Source organism: Aedes albopictus, chromosome 2, assembly GCF_035046485.1.
Source record: "Aedes albopictus strain Foshan chromosome 2, AalbF5, whole genome shotgun sequence".
NCBI classification, from domain to species: Eukaryota; Metazoa; Arthropoda; class Insecta; order Diptera; family Culicidae; genus Aedes; species Aedes albopictus.
Window position 1 is genome coordinate 287,412,518 of NC_085137.1, and position 13,715 is coordinate 287,426,232.

Consider the following 13,715-nt stretch of genomic DNA (forward strand, 5'->3'; position numbering starts at 1 on the left):
TCTTCAAAAAATTTTGGGAGTTTTGCTAAAATTTAAGAAGATCGTCCCTAAAAATCGTCAATATCTTAAATTTCAAAAAATATCTTAAATTTCAAAAAATTTTGGGAGTTTTGCTAAAATTTAAGAAGATCGTCCCTAAAAATCGTCAATATCTTAAATTTCATCAATCTGACGCAAAACCTGTATTCAGATGATCGAATGGTATTGTATTCAGCTTTCAATTTATGGAAAAAGATTTAAAATTGGTTGAACAAAACGCAATATATTTGAATTTTAGTAAATTACATATTATGAAAATTTGTAAAACTCGATATTGAGCTAAAACTCAAAAACTATTCTACTTTAAATTTTTTGAAGGTCGGTTTCGAAATCAGCACTAAATTGTGCTTCAAAAATGTTGGTCGTTGACAGAAGTTCACGACTTTCATTTTATTTTGTAAACTTGTGTTATTTGACGTTTATTGGTATCCTGTTTAGATAAAGTGTACTTGTTTCATAACACGGCACCACTCAGACGTCAACTGGGTGGAAATGTGGATTGGTGCAGACCGAGAAAACATTTTCCCCTGCGAGAGCAAACGATTTGTGAATGAGCGCTAGTTGGAGAGAGCATACTTTTATCACGCAAAGGAACCGGAGTGAGAGCTTTTTCAATCGTTCATGGGTGCAAGTTCTAACTTTGCGAAACATTAATCAATCGAGCCCAAATTTGTACCAATGCACAGTGGAAAAAATCGACCCAAAAAACGGATCTTTTAACGCCGCTGGTTTCGGTACGTGAAGTTGACCATTTCTGACGTAAAAAATACGAGAAATCGATTGGTGCTAATTTCATTCACCGCACGTCACGGGAAGTGAACCATTTTGCCCCATTTTGCCCTTTTTTCATACAAAAATAAATTCAAAATGTACTTTCAAACAACTAACACGACTGTGAATCACTGGAAATAGCTGCAGGTGTAATAAGAGGTTATTAGAAATCATAAACATATATGAAAGATCCTTTCAAATGCTTATATTGCCCCATATGCCCCAACAACTGTGAATTTTACATGATTATGAATGGATTTTTAATGTTACTGATTTGAATTTCTTTTTTGTTTTCATAAACAAAAAGCGCTAGATCTTTTATCATCAGAGTCATCTTCAGTAGTTGTCCAATTTGCCCTAATTTGCCCTATTATCATAGAAAAATGAGATTTAAAATGTATTTATAAAAAAAAAGATTCTGTAATGGAACGTTGAAATTAGTTTTAGTTACAATTGGAAGCTAACAGCTATCGTGCGCATAAATGAAAGATATTTTCCCTATTTTGCCCTACATGCCCCTAAAACTGCTGAATGATAACATTTTTTCTATTGTTTTGTAATGTCACTGGTTGCAGTACATGAAGTCCTAGATCATTTTTTATATATACAAATACAGTTTTCCGATATGGTTTAGAATCATTCAGGGGAGGGTACAAATAGCTGTCCATTTTACCCCAATTTTCCCTGAGTTGTTGTCGTCTCATGAATGAATTGATTTCCCCCATTTGCTTATGTCCGAATCGATGGACTTTTGTTACTGAAACCAGTGTAATCGAAAGGACAGTTAAAACATATGACTTTGGTGGGGAATACAGGGTATAATAAGCATTAACCCTTATCTTAATTTGTGGCTAATATACACACAACTGATTAAATGAGGCATCTTAAATATATATATATATATATTTGGTGCTTTGAGACGCCCTATTTAATCAGTTTAGCACACATTTGACATATTTTAGAAAATGCTTACTATGCCCTTAATTCCCCATCAAAAGCTGAAATTATAGAAAAAGTCATATATATGTTGATAACATTGGTTTCAGTACCAATGCTAATAAGGGAAATTAATTTATTCATTACTTGACAAAAAATCAGGGCAAATTGATTTATTCATTACATGATGATTACATGACAAAAATCAGGGCAAACAGGGGTGAAATGGACAGCTTATTATACTAATCAGAGAATGATTGTAGTATTATTCGATAAACCGCATTTGTGTGTATCAAAAATGATCCAGGGCTTCATGTTTTGCATCCAGCGACATTACAAAACCATACAAAATATGTTATTATCCAGCAGTTTTGGGGACATGTAAGGTAAAATAGGGAAAATATCTTTCATATATGCGCATGATAACTATTAGCTTCCAATTGCACCTAAAACTAATTTCAACGTTTCATAGCAGTATTTGTTTTTCATAAATTCATTTTAAATCTCATTTTTTCATGAAAATATGGAAAAATGGGGCAAATTGGACAACTACTGAAGATGATTCTGATGAAAAAAGATCTAGTGCTTTTTGTTTAAGCCAAGCAAATCAACTTCATGTCAGTAACATTAAAAATCCATTCATAATTAGGAAAAATTGTGAATATCCGACAGTTGTTGGGGCATATGGGGCAAAACAAGCATTTAAAAGACTCTTCCATTTATTCTTATGATTCCTATTAACTTTCAATTACACCTGCAGCTATTTTCAATGATCTACAGTCGTGTTAGTTGTTTGAAAGTACATTTTGTATAAAAAAGGGCAAAATGGGGCAAAATGGACCATTTCCCGTGCCGTGCGGTGAATGAAATTAGCACCAATCGATTTCTCGTAATTTTTTACGTCAGAAAAGGTCAACTTCACGTACCGAAACCAGCGGCGTTAAAAGATCCGTTTTTTGGGTAGATTTTTCCCACTGTGCAATGATGCACATATAATAGGTTGACAAACATTGAGATTTTTTGATGCACTATATGAAAAGTTATAGCATGTTGAACATTTTTGAGAGAAAAAAAAGTTGCCTTTCCCAAACATTTTGGCCACCCCCTGTACAGTCATAGCACAATCATGGGTCACCCACAATTATGGGTCATTTCCATTTAATTAACATGGTGAACCGACTGACTAATAATTGTGGCAGAGTGACCCGTAAATGTGCAGTCTATTGTGTTCGGGGACTTGCGATTCAGCTCCACACGTGGTATTTTTCTTAGTAAAGACAATTACGGCTATGCAGCATTCTTCTATAGTCCTGTATAGTTTATTTAAAATAATAGTAGTGCTTGAATCTTATTGTAATTCGATGTTTTTAAGATATTTCAATACTTGCACTCAGGGATGGCATGCTCCTCAGTGTGAGTGCAAGTGTGCGCGGTTTTAATATGAAAATGAGCTGCACTGTGCACATTTTCAGTGCGGAATGCCATCCCTGTGCACCTCAGTATTTCATTTTTGTATTTGTCGCTGTGTTTTGCAAAGTTGACATCCGATAAGAACTGTCTGATTCCGTCCACAGTGGTGACAGAACCCTGTGTGAACCCAAGTATGTATGTCCCAAACGTAGTCTGGTCAAAATCTTTCTTTTCAACTAATCATACCATTTTCTGTTTCATCCGGTTCCGCTATTCTCGTAGTTTTCCTGTCCGACGCTTCCCATGTCGTCTGATGGATTTTCCAAATTTCCCCTCGTTTCCAACGTACAATATCCTGGGCTGGAACACATATTGTGGCTCTTTCCGCTGTAATGTTGCTATCTGCTAACTCGTTCCCAAATATTCCGGAGTGTCCCGAAATCCAACAAAAACTTATATCTTTTCATTCTGCTTATTCTCTTTCAATAGCTTGGATGTACGGATGTGCTGAAATTCCTGCTTCTAGCGCTTGAAGACAGTTCATGATGATGAGCTTCCCTGATTGTTAATGATTTATTTGATATCAATTTAATATCAAAAATTGAGATTGTACAACGAACCGTCTCTGGAGGAATTCCTGAATGAATCCGTTTTCCGTTTTCTGTTTCATCCGGTTCCGCTATTCTCGTAGTTTTCCTGTCCGACGCTTCCCATGTCGTCTGATGGATTTTCCAAATTTCCCCTCGTTTCCAACGTACAATATCCTGGGCTGGAACACATATTGTGGCTCTTTCCGCTGTAATGTTGCTATCTGCTAACTCGTTCCCAAATATTCCGGAGTGTCCCGAAATCCAACAAAAACTTATATCTTTTCATTCTGCTTATTCTCTTTCAATAGCTTGGATGTACGGATGTGCTGAAATTCCTGCTTCTAGCGCTTGAAGACAGTTCATGATGATGAGCTTCCCTGATTGTTAATGATTTATTTGATATCAATTTAATATCAAAAATTGAGATTGTACAACGAACCGTCTCTGGAGGAATTCCTGAATGAATCCGTGGAGGAATTTCCTAAAGAAATTGCTGGAGAGGGATTCCTGCAGGAATACCTGGAGGAATTCCAGGATAGTTTCCTGGAGGATTCCCTAGAGGAAATCTGGAAGGAGTCTTGAGGAATTCCTGGAGGAATCGTGGAGGGCAATTTCCGGAGGAACCTCAGAAGGAATGCCTGGCGGATCTTCTGTACAAATTTTGGGCGGAACTCTGGGTTGAACTCATGGAGAACTCCAAAGAGGAGCTCTTGAAGAAATGGAGGAATCTTTAAAGGAATTCTGGGAGGAATCTCTGGAGAAATTTCTAAAGAAATTCCTAGAGGAATTCCTCTAGAACTATTTCTGGAGAAATTCTTGGAGAAATTTCTGGAGGAGTTGTCGGAAATATTTTTGAAGGAATCTCTGGAAGAATCCTAAGAGGAGAAATTTCTTGAGAAATTGCCGTAGGTATTGTGGAGAGCAATCCCAAGAGGAATTCCTAAAGAAATGTCGGGAGGAACCCCTGGAGAAATTCCTGGAGACACGCCTGTAGGAATCTCTATAGAAATTCCTTGAGAAATTTGTAGAGGAATTTCTAGAGGAATCCCTGTATACATTCCATGGGGAATCCCTGGAGAAATCCTTAGAGAAGTCCCTAGAGGATTCCTAAGGGAATCTCTAAACAGTTCCTGGAGGAAGTCTTCCCGGGCAGAGGGCAAGTACTGACAATCAAAATGTGATATTGGTTTATTTGAAATAATAGGTAAAAGTATTGAAAATAATAGCAAAAATTTGTTCTTGAACCATCTAACAAATAGCAAAATTTGATATTTGAGGATCAATCAAATAGCTCACTGCTATTGGTTAGATCTTACCAAGAACTAAATGTGCTACGATGGTGATGTTCCAGGAGTTAAATTGAGATATTATTTTCAGTACTTTTACCTCTTACATCTCAAACAAACAAATATCACTTTTTAATCTCCGTATTTAAATATGCTATTTTTGAGCTTTTTTCCTCTGCTCAGATTAGATTTATTCCTTGAGTAGTTTCTGGAAAAATTCCAGGAGGAACTCCTGGAGAAATCCCAAGTAGAGTACTCGGAGGCATTTTCAAAAAAACTCCTGGAAGTTGAATCCCATGAGGAATTCCTTAGGAAATCTCACTAGAGCTTTCTTACCGAATTCCTGGAAGAATTCTGGATAAAAATATGAAGAAATCCATTTTTTTATCTGTATTAACGAGATTTTTAGCGCTTTGCTAGTTCATCTCGGGACCCACGCTTTACTTTCCTTCCGAAGGAAGAACTCACATTTTGCGAGTTTGTCGGGAGTGGGATTCGATCCCTGGTCCTCGGCGTGATAGCCACGTGCTATAACCACCACACCAGATCTGCTCCACAACCAGAAGAAATCCATGTCTGCAGTAATTTCTGGACGAGTTGTTGAAGGAATACTTGGGTGGACCTCTGATGGATTATTTAAAGAAATTCCTGGATTATTTTTTAAATAATCTCCAGTAGAATTTTCTGAAAGAATTTCTGGAAGACATTTCTGCAGAAAGGTTTCGAAAAATGGAAAAATTTGAATTCTGGAAGCAATATATATAGAAATCCTTGAGAAAATCTCTGAAGGAATAATTGTAGAATTACCTTAAAGAATCTCTGGAGAAGTTCCTGAAGGAAACCTCGAAAACAGCACTCGAACAATCACTGGAGGAACCTTTAAAGATATCCCAGGAAAAATCCCCGAAGAAATTTCTGATGAAATCCCTAGATAAATTCTCAAAGGAATCTCTGGGGGAGTTCAAGATGGAATCTCTGCAGCAAGCTATGGAAAAAAATCCTGGAGGAAAGGTTCCTACTCATATAGTTTACGAAACTAGAAACAAATCTAAAACAGTCATTTTGATTCCTCAAAACTGCAATGCCTGTTTGCATATTCACATATCGGGCGCCCATGCTGCTCAAAAGTCATATCAAGTCACCCTCAACCTCCCTTGCCTCCCCCCCCCTCCAGAAAATAATCCTAGCTACGCCAATGATTTTACGACTCTGTATCGAAAATTGATATTGATATTTTTGAATCGAAAGAAAAATCGAATGTAAAAAATCGATTCGGTCAATTTTGTGGGGCTTCAACATCGATTCAAAAAATCGATTATTCGAAACAAAAACATCGATTTCGCGAACATCGATTTAAAATTGCCCAACGCTAGTGGTGAGACTCTCAGTATCAACCGACATTCGAAGCTGAAATTGAGATAGGTAACCACTCATTTTTCTATTTACCATCGGAATATCAATTGACTAGCCTCTGACCATTCAATTGACATCAGCTTCAGCCTCAGTCAAGGCACATCATCATTCAATTGAGCCCCAGCTGGGAAGCAAAATTTGTGGTGTTGTAGATTTAAAGCTTATACCATCATTGATGACGTCAAACCCGACATCAACCTATCATTCACCTATTTTTGTTTTGGCCACCAAACCCAACATAGACCCAATAGTTGATCGATGTTGGTCCAACAGTGGCACATTTTTCGATGAAAATTGACCCGACTTTAACCCGACATTCGATATTTTTTTCAGTCTGGCGGAATTTTGCAGGGTTTTTTTTGTGTTTCGTGCCCAGCTACTCATTCGAGTGACAATTCATTCAGTTGACAAGGATTTGCTTCTCATTTGATAGGTGCTCGGATTGAATGAAATCGTTGTGAACATGACCAGAAGGAAAAATGACAGAAAAGCTTTATTGGTTAGTGTTCAAATGAATGAGATGAATTTTTGCAACTCTGGGTGAGAGAGCGAGTTAGGGTTTTTATTAATGAATCAATGGAGACGCATGGTTATACACTTCAGCACTTATCACTGTTTTATTCGAACTGCAGGGTTCGTCACTTATGCTGTGAAGTCTTTTCGCTTCTTTATGTACCATCAAATGGGGACGCACTATCACACACCATGTATGGAATCGCGCTTCTGTTTCTTGCCGGAAGGTGCGATTTATTTTAGATTTTTTTCGACTTAAAAGTTATCAAACGTCATTTATAGTACACGACTTATACTTCAATAATAAGATTAAATCAGTTTTTTTTTAAATTTGTACAAAAACCTAATTTGTGAAGTTTGTGATGACCTAAATTAAATTTGTTTGGTTCATAAACGGACTAACTGAGTGTGTTTTCAATACATAGTTTCAACAGGATAGAATTTAGGAGATCGGCATGTATTGTAGCGTCCTCTTTCCTTGCAAGTCAGTCCCACACAAAATCTTAGTTTGCCGCTAAAACAATCTACCACACCAAACGCCACCCTCTCAACTTGTTATCAAGAAGATCAGTCAAGTTCAAACGGAGGAAAAACAGGTTTTCAGTCACGACTCACGATTAGACTCCTTACAGCGAGGGTACAAGAATTGACATCGCTACGATCGGTGGGTGACTCAAGTGCACCTGGGAAACACCACCGATGATAGCGAGAGTTTTTCTGCTTGCTTATGATAGAAAAACCACTTTCATCTTCAGTATGAGTTCACCATCATCAGTAGCTATCATCGTTACGACAGACAAGTTTCATTTCTCTAATTGATGATCTTGGAGACTCCACTGCTCCTTGACGCTATTCAAAATGTTCAGATGTTATGAAGTTTTAAAAACTGTACGCATCAATCGTACTCATGTTTTGCCCGAATCATTAATAATTTCTTTGCAAACAGATATCGAAAAAGTTGAAAAAAGAAGCCACGAACCCGGTTTATCGCCAAATAAAAAATTGTAGGAAGAGGTACGTGCATGAATGAGCACACATGGTGGACATCCAAGGAAGACGCAAAAAGGAAAACAAGTATTTAGGACACAAGATGCGCAGGCACAGGTGACGCAAATTGTGTCCTCGCCTGGTTGACCCCGAAATTATGTACCAATGATTTCACTTTTTATGGTAATCGTTTGGGTGTGTCCTGCTTTATGTTGAGAAGCAGGAGAATTTATTGTAAGGATAAATTGGCATGTAAAGGTATTTTATTATAATAGTTTATCAACAAGATAAATTGGATTAGAGAAATTCTATACTATTTTGATTTCGGGTAACGAGGAAAAAGGGTCAGTACGATTTTCTATCGTAATTTTATGATTATGTGAACATCTTTTGAATAATTATAAAAAACGAGATAGTTCTTTACTATCTTTAGGCACTAGTTCATATTTATTAATGTTACGCTGGTACGTGAAGGCTTGGTTAAGCATAGTTAAGATTCCATTGATATTACCTGCTTTTTCTCAGTCAACTCTTATCTCTACTTCCTCCTGGTATCATCCGAAACTACGATCAATATTATGGAAGATCGGGTAACCAACCCCGGTGATTAGTTTGGTCGTTGATGGACAGATGGGTCGGGTGTTGCTTCTGCTAACCTGACCTTCTGTTCCCCAAGAGGAGCGACTCACAACAGCATCTATTCCATGTTCCAGGGAAGCACTCTACTGCCGTAGTTCTGCAAAGTTTCGTATTGTAAATTTCAACGTCTTTTGCTATATAGGGTCTGGGACCATTTGAGCAGGGGACCTATTTTGGGTGACTTTATTTTTGGAACATGATCGGATACATACAGTATCACTCCATGTTCAAAAATTCAAGTCAAATCGGTTTGAAACTGACTTAGTTATAGCAGCAGGTGCCCAATATAGGCCCCCCTGCCTAAATGATTCCAGACCCTATCTGGTGAAATAATAGCCCTGTGATATGCCTGCTGTATAATGATACAAGATCTAGTCTCCTGTTAGCATAGTGGTTAAGGCTATGGATCGCCAATTTGAAGACGGCGGGTTCGATTCCCGTTCCAGTCAGGAAACTTTTCTCGGCTCCCTGGGCGAAGTGTATCATTGTACTTGCCTCACAATATACAAATTCATGCAATAGCAGGCAAAGAAAGCCCTTCAATTAATAACTGTGGAAGTGCTTAAAGAACACTAAGTTGAAGCGAGACATGCCAAGTTTCAGTGGGGACATAGACCGACAAAGAAGAAAAGAAGAAGAAGCAGATCATAATCCATAGATAATTGAAGAAAATTTAGAGAGTAACCAAAAGCAAAATGTATAGTTTTAAAAAATGTACCAATATTGTCAATGTCGCTTACGTCACTTTGCTGAATTACGACAGTCTAAGCTCAACTATGCACCGTAGTCTTCTGGTAAACTTTAGATTGTTATGTATTGTGCAACCTATCAATTGATTACCTTTTTTATTTGAATGCCAATATTTTCTCGAGAGATAATAAGTATCGGAGTTGAATGAGCCAAAAAATATCTTAAATCGATGAAAAATTGGCGGAGATATGATCATTTCAATTTCGTGGGTGGTCCATCCCACTGTCCCTCATCACTTTAAAATTCGGTCATCCCTATTAATTGATAAATATTCACGTGTTCTTAGATCTAGCGGAGTTCTAACTTCCTAGTCCCAATAACCATTTAGATATCGAGATTTGAAATCAACAAAGGTACCCAGGAATGTCGGCCACATTAGGGTTAAATGTTAGAATTTCCTACAAGATACAACTCAATGAACAAAATATCGATGCACACCACCGATGTAAACCACTTCCCAAAAGCCTGTTTCGGTACCATCAGACTGCAGGTCGAACCGCACAAGCAGACGATCCTTAATTGATTGCACCCATGATACGGCAATAAAGACGTTGAATGCATGTTAATCACGCGTTGCATGGTGAAAATTTATTTCTCATTTATTATTCGCTTTTGAAGGTGAAACTTAATTTTCTGGTGTCATCGGTAATAACGGCTTACAATGTAGGTCACGAAGCGATGAGTTTACCGGAATACAGGAAGTGCTCAGAAACGGGGTCAAAGGGAAATCTTTCTGATAGGGATTTTTTCCTCCCCTGTTGGGGAAATTAAGCCACTGCGTCCAATAGGCTGAACTTTTGTGGCATGAAGGGATAAAAGAAACTACAGATGATGAGTTGAATTGCCTGATTTCGTTCAATAATTTTTGAATTTTATTTTTTGTTTCAGGTCTTCGACTGGATCCTCTACGACTGACCTCATAGTGATAAGATGGAAATACGATGGTGTTGGGCAGCATTTATCCTGCTTACAGTAATTTCTCACCGAGCTGGGACTCACAATACAGTTGGTGTTCATCATTCGGATAGTGCAGATAACACCAGTAGTACAACTAAAAGTAGTAGTAGGAGTAGGAATAGTGATAGTAGCGCTAATAATAGTGATAGTGATAGCAATAGCAACAAGTCTTCCAATCCAGTCATCATTAGTGATAAATTAGAGAAGCAATACGAAGCGCCATATCAACCAACAGCTAAGGCAAGCTTAGAAGACATAGCAAGCAAGTTAAAACAAGATGTTGAATCTAGTTATAATTTGGATGAAATAATTGCCAGTACGGAGGCAGCTTCGACTAAAAGCCTGAAGAAATATTTGCTAAAGGAAAGCAAAAAGTACAGAAAAAAGTATGTGTCGAACGACGATTATCGGCAGACGGGTGCTCTTGACCGTGAACCCAGGAAAGCTCCTATGGATGAAGACGATGCAGCAGCACCTTCGCCGACGAGCAACGAGTCGGAGAAACCTCACAGTCGCAAGAAGCGATTGATTTGGGTAACGGACGACGGCAGGCTGGCACTTCCCCCGGGCACCTCGCTAACTATTGCGCCGACAATTGCGCTGCCATTCGTGCGCTATCCTCCAACGGGATTTCTCTCCAACATTTCTATCAGCTTACCGGTCACGAGTGAGTATCCCTTGCTAAATACACGTTTAGCAATCTGTCACATTATCACTTTAACGAAATAATCAATTTTAATCAAGTGGTTGTTGTTACTTCTGGACTGTACATTACACGCAATTAATTGCCATCTGGATAAATAACTCTTAGGGTCTGTTCCAATTCGAGAATTAAAATTTATTTCCACTTAAACTTGACAGTTCGATAATTATTTCCTTAGGAGAACTGTAAAGTTTAAGTGTCGAACTGTCAAATTTAAGTAAAAATTAATTTTATTTCGCCAATTGTTACAGGCTTTTAGATATTGTATTTAGGTAAACATTTTTTTTTTAAATTTAATATATCATAATATAAAAAAGTCTACAGTTTACATCGTTTTACATATACAGGATCAAACATTTCCGTTTACAAATTAACTTTAACTTATATCTAATTTTAACTTTATTATTCACTGATTATTCAGCACACATTTAGACAGCTTCCAAAGTTTCTTTTAAATCCTTCTCTATTATTCCACCTCAACTCTCTGATACTTTTTTTAAACACAAATAAACTACATTTCGGAAAACATTTTAACACATAAGCGTAGTAATGGCATACTAACCAAAGCGCAGATTTCTGTCGAAAACACTTTTGCTCTAATCGGCTGATAAAAAATATTTCTAGATCTATGAAGTCTAATTTTAATCTTTGTCGTATTACTATTTCAACCCAAGTTCTTATGTCATCTGATTTAGGGCAAGTCTTCAATCTGTGTTCATTTGTATCTACCTCTTGACATTCATCACAAGCATCACTCATTCGCCGGATTCCATAATCTACTAATTTCTTTTTGTTGGGAACTAAATCATTCACAAGCTCAAACATTTTGGATCGATCCTCAGAATGCAAAAAGGAGCTGCTGATGTTGTTCCAAATATTTTCCCAATCAATTTCCGGGAAAATGGATTCTACTTTGGGTTGATAATTATCTTTTTCCAAAAAGTACGTGTACAACATTTTACAAGTGCCTATGTTGTAATTATGTACAACAAAGCGTCCTTCTTCCAACCACTCTCGCGCATTTCTAGTCAATCTAGACTGTTGTTTAAGGTTTAAAAGATAATATTCATTATCAGCATCATGATTACAAACGAAACTTTTCAAGAAAAGTGCTTTACACTTGGCCTCCGGATCTTGCAGTCCTAACCCTCCCTTTTCAAAAGGTAAATAGAGTTGCTTTCTGTCAACTTTAAATACATTGTTATGCCATACGAACATACCCACAGTTGATTTTATTTTAGCTAGATGAATATTCTTTGGTGGGAAAATTTGAGCTGTGTACCATAATTTGGACAATACAAACACATTTACAAACCACACTCGCTGAATCAAGTTTAATTTTCTAAATTTATTCAGATTCAATCTGTACTTTATATCGTTAATCAATTTATCGAAGTTATGATTAATGCTTTCACTCCAGGATTTTTTGAACACCACTCCTAGTATTTTCAATTCATCAGTTTCTCTGATCAACTGAGGTCCCGATGGGCACCCGTTGAGCCTCAGAAACTTTGATTTAGTAATATTCAACTTGATTCTCGCGAAGCTGGCAAAAGAAGAGATGATTTTCATAAGTAAATCAAATTCTTCATCAGTTCGTATGAACACATTTAAATCATCTGCGTATGCAATTACTTTAAGGATATTATTGTGGACAAGAATCCCACAAGTGTTCGCATAAATATTTCTAATAAGAGGTTCTATATATAAAACAAACATTATCATGCTTAGAGGGCAACCTTGCCGAACTGAAGCTTTGATACGAAATTCTCGACTTAAAAAACCATTAAACAAAATTCTAGAAGTTGCCTGAGAGTACAATCTTTTTATACACTCAATCAATTGGTCTGGAAAGTTAAATTTCCGTAAAGTTTTCCAGAGGAACGGATGATGAACTCTATCAAATGCCTTCTCAAGGTCTAAACTGACCACGAAACCCTTGAGACGTTTTGTTTCAATCGACTTAGTGAATATTTTCCACAAGTTTTCTAAACTGTCTATGCATGATTTGTCTTTCATGCAAGCACTTTGACCCGGGCCGAGCAAACCATTCAATAATGGTTGAATTCTATTAGCCAAAATTTTTGAAAATAACTAGTAATCCGCGTTCAGCAACGTTATTGGCCTGTAGTTTTCTAGAAATGTCAGATCGCCTCGTTTTGGAATCAGTGTTACAATTCCATCTGTGAAAGCTTTGGGTGGGTTCATGGAGCCTGTTAGGTATCCATTAAAAAGCCTACACATATCATCTTTCATGAGATGAAAATGCTTCAAATAAAATTCATATGTTAACCCATCTGGGCCAGGGGATTTTTTCTGGTTGCATGTTTTCAAAATTTGCCAAATTTCTTCAACTGTTATGGGTTCAGATAGCAATATTGCCTCTTCCGGTTCTACACACGATGTTATACAATTTAAAGGGATTTTCATCTGGGTCCTGAAGATCTTCTTCTCTGTCCTCACAAAACAAATCTTGAAAATGATTCTGAATAATTTCGCTTAGGCCTCCACGATCTGTAACCAATCCATTTTCTTCTAATAATTTCAACTGATTGCTAGAAACTCCTCTGTGAACTTGCTTGGAGACACTAACCTTCTCTCCTTCAGCAAAATTGCTTTCATGTAATTTATTGGACAAATTTTTAAGTCTATCGTACTCAATTTCCATCAAACGAGATTTGGCTAAATTTATCAATATTGAAACATCTTGTCCTTTCGCCA

General features: G+C 37.2%; 1 protein-coding gene across 1 annotated transcript in view; it reads left to right on the forward strand.

The window, feature by feature from the left end:
• The window catches only part of LOC115266582 (uncharacterized), a 62,205-nt gene that overhangs the window by 31,377 nt on the left and 17,113 nt on the right, over window positions 1-13,715 (forward strand). The window contains exon 2 of the mRNA XM_062852023.1: window positions 10,223-10,958. Coding sequence (XP_062708007.1) covers window positions 10,265-10,958 — 694 coding nt within the window. The 5' untranslated portion in view covers window positions 10,223-10,264. The remainder of the gene's footprint in view (window positions 1-10,222; window positions 10,959-13,715) is intronic.